At 39.6% G+C, this 10,000-nt stretch overlaps 1 protein-coding gene across 11 annotated transcripts in view; it reads right to left on the reverse strand.

The window, feature by feature from the left end:
* The window catches only part of LOC125031216 (hemicentin-1-like), a 257,950-nt gene extending 248,568 nt beyond the window's left edge, over nucleotides 1–9,382 (reverse strand). For all 11 annotated transcript variants that reach the window (XM_047621848.1, XM_047621840.1, XM_047621839.1 and 8 more), the window contains exon 1: nucleotides 9,142–9,382. In XM_047621848.1, coding sequence (XP_047477804.1) covers nucleotides 9,142–9,208 — 67 coding nt within the window. In that variant the 5' untranslated portion in view covers nucleotides 9,209–9,382. The remainder of the gene's footprint in view (nucleotides 1–9,141) is intronic.
* Nucleotides 9,383–10,000: the final 618 nt, after the last annotated feature.

Raw genomic sequence — 10,000 nt, forward strand, 5'->3', positions numbered from 1 at the left:
ACCCGAGGAAACACGTTGTTTCACGTTATAAGAAAAGCGAATGTCTCTAATGGCGTATTTGCAGATACGAAGATATCAAGATTTTCAATTTGTAGCCATAAAAAGCTGCTGCCACATTAACAGCCGCAAAAGCAAAATAGAAGAAACATGGTTCTGGAGCGCCAAGAAAACTTTGCCAGGGACGGATTCTGTGCTCAAGCCTAAGCTTATGTTTGAAGCTACTATAACAGCAACAACGCCAAAGAACAAGCATCAATAAGGACCATCCAGCATCGCCTTCAAAAAGACCTCGGTTTACCGACTCAGCACGTAGTTTGAAGCCTCTACTCACTAAAGGTATGAAAAGATTAATAAAAAAAATTAAAAAAAAGTACTAACGCTAGATACTCTCCGATTGGAGGAGAGTGATGTGGAGGGATGAAGGCACTTTCAGATTGGCGAGGGGAGCTTTAAAATTCGTGCGTCGCCCCCACTCCGTGTTGCGCTTCGATCCGAAATACAGTCAAGATAGTTAAACGTGCGGACAGTGTGATGGTTTGGAATTCTCTCACTGGGAATAAGGGCAGGCGGGATCTATAGTTTCTTCTAACGAATGTGATTACATTAACGTATTCAGGGAATATTTGCCAGTACTTTGAGGAAACATAATTATTTAATGATTGATAGCGCCGCTTGCCACCAATCAGACACAGTCCAAAAGTTAGAAAATGACAATGGATTTCATATATAAAAAACGCATGGAACGCCATGAAGAAGTGCAAGAGGCCAGACCTAGCAACATCAAAGATCTGGAGACATTGAAGAAACTAGCGGTTCACATGGATGTTTCCTATTTAGTCAATTTTGCTGAATCCATGTCGAAATGGCCGCAGATGGCATTGCAGCAGAAAGGGAACATGATCGAGTACTAATTGTAATGAAAAACCTACATTATTAGCCGAAAAAAAAACTGCTCTCGTTTATTCTCCTACAGATATCAATGTAAACTTTTTTTGCGGGCATACCATACATACCCATATATATATCCATATATCCATACATACCATATATATATACACAAATATATTTATATCTATTTACCTATCTATCTATCTATCTAACTATCAATCTCTATATATACACTGTATATATAATTCAGAAAGCCCTGAGACATGAATTTTGTCAGGTCCCCAAGCAAGTGGTGCCAATGGCCGCCTAATGTTGCCAACGACATTCTGCCAACTATTGTTCCCTATTACGAAACTGCAACCAACTCTCGCAGTGGATTGAGTGTGTGTGTGTGTGGGGGGGGGGGGGGGGGTCAGATTTCCTCTCGTAGAGAACCAACTGCATTGATGAAAGATTAAGATAAGTGTTTATCTGTGCTTATGTTCACACATCTGCACGCATAAACACACACATATCAACCTCCCATCCACACACACGCAAACGCACACACGCACGCACGCACGCGCACACGCACGCACACACACACACACACACACACACACACACACACACACACACACACACATATATATATATATATATATATATTTATAAAACAAGAGAAGAAAAAAATGCATACATTTAAACACACACACGCAGATAGATAGATAGATATAGAGATAAATGCAAAATATATACATATACATAAATATATATATATGTATATATATATATATATATATATATATATATATATATATATATATATAACATCTATGCCTAAAAGCTTCGAACGACCACTTTATCAGACTTAAAGAATCTACCAACCGTGTTAAACTCTTGGAGGATCAGCGTTCGAACTCTCACAGAAATTTGGCCCTTAAATGGACAGGCTCAAAGTCCGGGGAAGAAAACTTGGGGGAGTCACTCTACCCTTTCGGGAGGGATAGTCCTGGGTCTGTGTTCATCTCTCTTTCTCCTTTTCATTTTCGCTGCTTCTGGGCCTCACTTCCTTTGTCTTTTTCTCTTTCCCTGTCTCTGTCCGTTTTCTTCTCTCTCTTCGTCCATCTGTTTTGTTTTGTTTTTGTTTTTTCGATCTTATTCTTTACCCCGCCCCTTCTCTTTTGGGCTGTCTATCTTAATCTCTAATTTCCTCTACTTGTTCATAAGTCTCTCTCTCTCTATCTCTCTCTCTATGTATATATACATATATATATATATATATATATATATATATATATATATATATATATCACATTCACTCACTCACCCTAACTGTACTATATATGTATATATATATATATATATATATATATATATATATATATATATATATATGCCAATCTTGTCTATCTAACTCTCCATCTACGTGTCCCGCTCTCTTCTCTCTCTCTTGCAGCACATAACACAGTCTACCTTCGAATTAAGCTTTACAAATTCAAAGGCTCGCGCTATAAAGACGAACAGCCACGTCTAGCCGCAACCGACGAGAGAAGCAAATTGTACGATTTATTTGTACAATTATTTTATTTACATTTTCTTTGAAGCAAAAAATCTGCTATTGCGTAAAATAATACCAGGCAGGGTTATGATTCATTGCATTCCATGTGCTTCGTCCTTTCCTTTCCTGAATGTCCCTTGTTCATATAGCAGCCGTGCTAATCAGTTCGTAAGATAGCTTTAAAGGCTGAGTGTATATGTGTTTGTGTAGCATATGCAAATATGGACCCCGCGTTGAACACGACGTCTGCAGAAAAATTCTTGCTCCCTCCCCAAGCAATTTATTTCTGGTGCTTGGCCTGGGTTTGTTAGTAAACGCGCCTTCCGCAGGCGATTCTAGGTCTTACGCACTGAGGCCACACAGCCCATTATCGCAGTCCTTCCGCCCTTATAAAATGAGTCCTATTAAATTCCTTAGCAATGGTCGTAATCACTGGGCTTGTAACGTAATCGCATGCTCGCTAGATAATTAAACTAATGGACGTTCGTCACACAGTTCAGCTCAATCTAACGGAAGGAATAAAAGACGGGCACGCTGCATCACGGGGCCAGTGTTGGCACCAGATACACAGGCGAGGATGCTGCTGAGTGCTGTGCCCGAACTGTCTCGGGGCGCTGGGCATAAAAAAGGGTGAGTTATGGGGAGCGAGCGAGGGAGGGAGAGGAAGTAAGCAGGGCGGGAGGGAGTGAGGGGGCGAGGAGATAGATAGAAAAAGAGAGAGAGAGAGAGATGCACAGATACAGAGATATATAAAAAGATAGACAGGAAGAGAGAGTGTGTGTGGGACTGAGAAAAACAAAGGCAGACAGACCGAGAGAAGGAAGGAAAGAGAGGGAGAGACTTAAAAAGAGGAGGGACGAAAAACAGTAAAAAAGGAAACGTACAGCAGATACTTATCTTCTTTATTACTATTGCTTCCTGTTGAGGCCATATTAATTTCGTTCACAAAAAAAAAAGAAAAAAAAAGAGGGAGAGCTGAGTAGACAGAACCGCTTTTCCATCTCCCTTTCTATCTTCTCCATACACATAAAAGGCCTCCGTGGAAAGCATTAATTCCACGGGTTTTACATTCCCAAATTTCCCATTTTTCCCTCCATATAGTTAGCTGAGTGTTGGATGAACCGCTCGCACGCATTATGCCTGAATATGCATGGCAGCGCGATTTACGACATCAGAGTAAGTATTATGGATACTTATGTGGTTTACGTTGTAAATACTTCTATCTTTGGGAAACTGGACGACTGAATTGCGTTTACACATTTCAACATTCGCAACCTAACCCTCTGGCATATTACATTTAGGGTTTTCTTGATACATAAACACACACACACACACACACACACACACACACACACACACACACACACACACACACACACATATATATATATATATATATATGAATCAATATATACATTAGCATAAGTATATCCTGGTGTGGTAAAAAAAAAAAAAAAAAAATCAATATATAACGACATCGTTTAGAATATATCAGACTTTCTTGGTTTTACTTTATCTCCTACATCCGGTACTCCGAGCCAAGAAAAGTTTGTTCTTTCCCCGGAGTTGTCCAGCCTCTGCATGTTACATAGGAAGCACACGCCCGACGCACCATTACACCATTAGGACTTTTTCATGACAGTCGACCGCGAGTCCTTTACGGAGCCAAAAACAAAAGGAACAGGCATGAAGGACGAGCGAAGGAAAGGAAGAAAGGCCTGTGTCTTTTCTCGAAACAAGTATATCTCGGCGTGGCCTCTTTTCTTCATTTTACGCACGTGCTTACATGTATACACTACGTACATGTATGCATACCTGCACGATTGTATATACATATTGTTTGGCCCTATATGCATATACATAATACTTGTATATAGGACTACAGATACACACACATACAGACACACTGATTGACACACACACACACACACACACACATAGACAGACTTACAGATACAGAAGAAAAAGAAAACAGATTAAGACTAAGATAGATATACATAACTGGACAGTCAGGGAGATAAATTTCGTTTCCATCTTTATCATCCCCGTTCCACTTCCGCCTTCCTCCCTTTCTCTTATCTCCTCCCTCTTGTCTCCCTGATGCATAGGCCTATAATCAAAACGCCTTGACGCGCCGACCTAACTTGAAATTGTTTCTCGTCTTTCATTCCTCGTAGATCGCGGCTCCCTTCGCCTCTGTTCTCATCAATTCGTTATCGCCATCTCCGCCTCACTGAATTCATTATCCTCTGTCATCTTCCTCTTCTCCTCTCCTTGGTCTTTCTCCTACTCTGCAGGACTTGCGATGCTTCGTCACTTATAAATTTGTGTATATATAGAGATAGATAGACAGATACATGAATAGATCTATCTATCTATCTATCTATATATACATATATAACACATATAAAATATACATATATATGTGTATATATATAGAAAGAGAAAGAGAAAGAGAGAGAGAGAGAGAGAGAGAGAGAGAGAGAGAGAGAGAGAGAGAGAGAGATGTATTGATATAAATTGACAAATAGGTAAATAGATATACAGATGGCTTCCTCTCTCTCTCTCTCTCTTTCTCCCAACTCCAACGCACACTCATATATTTTTACACTCACAGTTTCATTATCAAAGGGTTTAAATGTCCTTTTCTTGAAGAAAAAAGTCATACAATAACATTCTCGTGAAAAGACGTCGTTAGGGTTGCAACATCCTTTCATTTCCCTGCAACAGCTCAAAATATTCTTCTCGCTACCTTTCCCTTTCTCATTACACTTGTTTGCTCTGCTTCTCTCTCCTTCATTCTTAGGTTTTAAAAGACTTTTAACCTTTTAACTGCATCTGTATATCCTCATCGTTATACTGTGTGTTCGTGTATGTCTGTCTCTCTCTCTTTATTTGTTATTTTTATTATTTTTTTTATCTATTACTCTATCTGCGTATTGCCTCTCTTAGTTCTCTCTCTCTCTCTCTCTCTCTCTCTCTCTCTATATATATATATATATATATATATATATATATATATATATCTATGTCGCTCTTTCGCGCTCTCTCTCTCTCTCTCTCTCTCTCTCTCTCTCTCTCTCTCTCTCTCTCTCTCTCTCTCTCTCTCTCTCTCTCTCGCTCTCTCTCTCTCTGCCTTTCATCAACTTCCAAGACCAGTTAGCAACGCCGGCGGAACCAACATCGAGGATTCGCCTCCATATCATGTTTAATTTGTACTCCTTTACTCGGCCGCTACCAACTCCCTCTCTCCCCCTTTTCCTCTTTCTTCTTCGCTTCCCTCCCCTCTTCTCACCAACTTCACTCCCCCTTTGTCCCTCTCTCCTTTTCGCTTTCATCCACGCTTCCTCTCTCCCCTCTTCGTCTTCCTCCCCTCTCTCCAGCATCCTCTTCCTCTCTATCTCTCTCCTCTTCTCTCTTCTCCATTTACCCCCTCTTTCACTCTTGTTATCTTCGGTTTCCTCCCATCTTCTCAACAGCCCATCTCTCATCATTCTTCCCCTTTCTCCTTTCTTTCTCCCTCCTCCCCCCCCCCCCCCTCTTATATCATGCTTAGCAATTTAATCCGAAAGCTTTCTTTTTGTTCAATCATAATGACGGCGATTCATGGCATTATAGTTATAGTCGCTGCCACTCTAAACGCACTATCATAAAAGGGGAAATGGCATTCGCTCTCATTATCACTATAAGCGTCAGAATATTCTTCAAAGGAAAAAAAAAGAAAAGAAGAAAGAAAGAAAACACATCAAGAAAAAAACTGTCTGAAAGTGGCGGGCGTGCTGAGTAGGCTGTAACTGGGCGTGAGAATTCCGTAGAGTTTTAGGTCTAGAAACTTGATCCCGCGGTCAATTGTTGTAAGTCATCATTAAGAAACTTGTCTCGGTTCCTCTTGGCTTAAACCTGACACGATAATTCTATTTTCTTTCATTTTCGACCAAATGATACGTATAAATTTTCCTGCGAATTTCCACGCTCTTCCCTCTTGGAAGTTTATTTTTATTCTAGTATTTGTCAATGACATTTTCCTGATTTTCATGCGCTATGTTGATGGTAAACGTTTGATTATTGTCGAATACTCTATCATTTTATTTTCATTACAGCTAATGTTGTTATTGTTATGCTTATGGTCATTATCATCAAGTTGATATTCATTATTATCGTAAACAGGTCGCTTCTGTAAATAAAAGTAATGATAACAATGTTAAAAACTATAACAGCAGCCGTAATAGTGGTGGTGGTCGTAATAGTAACTGATTTATCATTATCCTTTTATGAAAATAATATTTATAACAATTTTTGCTATCATCATCACCATCACCATCATCATCATCATCATCATCATCATCATCATCATCATCATCATCATCATCATCATCATCATCATCATCATCACTATCACCACCACGATAATACAGTTAACAAAAGTAACTCAAGTTGGAAAACTATTATTAGTAGCAATATCACCGTTACTGCCATTGCCATCTTCACAACTGGTCCTACACTCGTTCGATTCCCAAGATCTCTTGAGAAATAACGAAGCTCCTCCAACGAAATGATTCCATTCACTCGTTTTATTGTTATTTTGTATATTCGCTTTGTCGGCTCGCATTCACACGTGCGGACCATGAACATTGCTCAAGTTATTTTCGTACATTCGTTTATTCATATATGGTTTAGTGCTTTATCCGCGACACACACACGCGCACACACACACACACACACACACACACACACACACACACACACACACACACACACACACAACACACATACACACACACACACACACACACACACGCACACAAAAGCACGCACGTTCGCTCTCTCTTTCTCTCTCCCTCACTCTCTCTCTCTCTCTCTCTCTCTCTCTCTCTCTCTCTCTCTCTCTCTCTCTCTCCCTCCCTCCCTCCCTCCCTCTCTCTCTCCCCTCCCCCCCCCCCCCTCTCTCTCCCTCTCTCTCTCTCTCTCTCTCTCTCTCTCTCTCTCTCTCTCTCTCTCTCTCTCTCTCTCTCTCTCTCTCTCTCTCTCTCTCTCTCCCTCTCTGTCACACACATACATGCTTAAATGTATAATCATAGGTCTCATTTCTCTGTGCTCGGTTTGTTCCCTGACCAATGCATCGTGTTTGTTATTGCTCTGAAGTTAAAAAAAACGTTGGAGGTAAATTAATATGGCGGGAGCAACATGCAATCTAGGAGAGAGAGAGAGAGGCACGTGCGTGAGAGGATGTACAGACTGTGTGGGAATTTAGCTCACTTTATTTATGATTGTACTTTCAGACTTACTTTCTTTGATGTGTATGTAGAGTATACATGTGGATGTGTACGTGCCTGTGTGTGTATGTATGTATGTATATGTATATGTATATGTATATCTATATGTATAGATATAGATATATAAATATATTCTCTCACACACATACGTGTACACACACACACACACACACACACACACACACACACACACACACACACACACATATATATATATATATATATATATATATATATATATATATATATATATATATATTAGTCCATTCTACATCCAGATTGCAATAATAATGACTCAAGCTGATAATAATAAAGATAATGATAATTATAACGATGATAATGATAAATATGATGATTAAGAAAAAGTAAATAATAACAATAATAATTATAATAGTAATAATAGCAATAATAATAATGATAGTAGTAGTAATAACATAAATAGTTATGATAATAATAATAATAATAATAATAATAATAATAATAATAATAATGAAAATGTTTTTATTATGTTTATAAAGTAGTTATAATATTTAAAATGATAATAAATAATGATTATAACATAGTTAAATAGAAGCCATCGAATAATTGGCAGAAATAATATGTAAATAAATAACCATTGCACAATGCACATTAACCTAGATCATTAGACAAACTGATTTTCACATATAATTGACAATGAATGATTGAGGCTTGTTCATTAGTCAAAAACTTATCAGATCTGGTAAATATATATGCAGAGAGTGAAGGTCAGTCAATGTCAGTGCTTACTAGCTATTAATTTGTTTGTATTTAACATGGTAACTGTTTTGTATATTCATATGTATATATATATATATATATATATATATATATATGATTTGTCTTTAATTATATTTTTCATGGCGATTCCCTCTCCCTTTTCTCCTCTCCTCTCCTCTCTCTCTGTCTCTCTCTGTCTCTCTCTCTCTGTCTCTCTCTCTCTCTCTCTCTCTCTCTCTCTCTCTCTCTCTCTCTCTCTCTCTCTCTCTCTCTCTCTCTCTCACTCTCTCTCATCACTCTCTGTCATCACTCTCTCTCATCACTTACTCTCTCACTCTCACTCACTCACTCACTCACTCTCTCTCTCTCTCTCTCTCTCTCTCTCTCTCTCTCTCTCTCTCTCTCTCTCTCTCTCTCTCTCTCTCTCGTTTCCTCAAGACGAAGAGATAGAGCGATAAATATATCACTTTTATCATTCCTCCCTGAAGTTCAATACTTTGCCCGGGAGCCAGAAACTTGAGACACGCTTCCTCGCCTTCGATTTTGGCTCAAGTTTTAAAATATTTTCAATTGCCTAATATCACGCGACGGGGATAATACAACTAAAAACGAAAAGTTTACACATATTCCGACGCATGTACGATCACCGATTTGTTATTTTTTCCTCCTAAACTCAACTGAACGTTCATGGAAACTCCTTACCTTCATCAGGAATAAAAGCAGTTGTCGTGGCCAGGACGACCCACAGGGTCAGTAGTTTAAGAAACATAATAGATTATAAATCCTTATCACTTCGACTCCACAAACCAAAGAGTAGCCATCGGTAAATCAATTCATAGAGCACCGCCACCACCACTAACACTCGCGTCTCCCATTCAGCGTGTCCCAATCCACGAGTAGCACAACCTTCCCTCACCACTGCTGCACACACACTGAACCCACGAGTTGCCAACTTCCCGCTACCCCAGGTACGCCCCGGGGGCTCCTGACCTCTGGCGGCGCGCGGGATAACTATTTTTTTTGGCAGAAGGACCCACTGGGTATCTCGATGCGTCAGCTTCGATTCCCCCTTGGGATGTGTGGTTGCGAGGTTGGAGGCTATGGTCACCGCCTGAGCACGTGTGGAACTGCGGATTAGAACGGGAGTAAGAGTGTGCGGGGGAGCGTGTGTGTTAGAGTACGGCGCGTGTTTGAGTATTTGCGCATGTGCGCTTATGCGTGTATTTACGTGTGTGCCTGTCGTTCTATCTAGGAGTTTATGTGCATTTCCAAATATGTATGTTATCTAGACCTTGGGTGTGTGTGTGTGTGTGTGTACATATCTGTACACATGTATATATTTGACTACCAACTTCTCTGTTTATAAGCTCATGCGTTTACGCATGTGCCTATAAACAGAGAAGTTACATATACAACTTCATACGTATTTACGAAGTTACATGTACAACTTTATACGTATTTCCTCTTATATGTACCAGCGTGTCTGTTCATGCATGTAGAGTATCTCTGGCCTTACTCACGCCCTCCGTTGCGTGGTGGGGGAGATTCACGTATTTATGGG

The sequence above is a fragment of the Penaeus chinensis genome, chromosome 12 (assembly GCF_019202785.1).
Source record: "Penaeus chinensis breed Huanghai No. 1 chromosome 12, ASM1920278v2, whole genome shotgun sequence".
Taxonomy (NCBI): domain Eukaryota; kingdom Metazoa; phylum Arthropoda; class Malacostraca; order Decapoda; family Penaeidae; genus Penaeus; species Penaeus chinensis.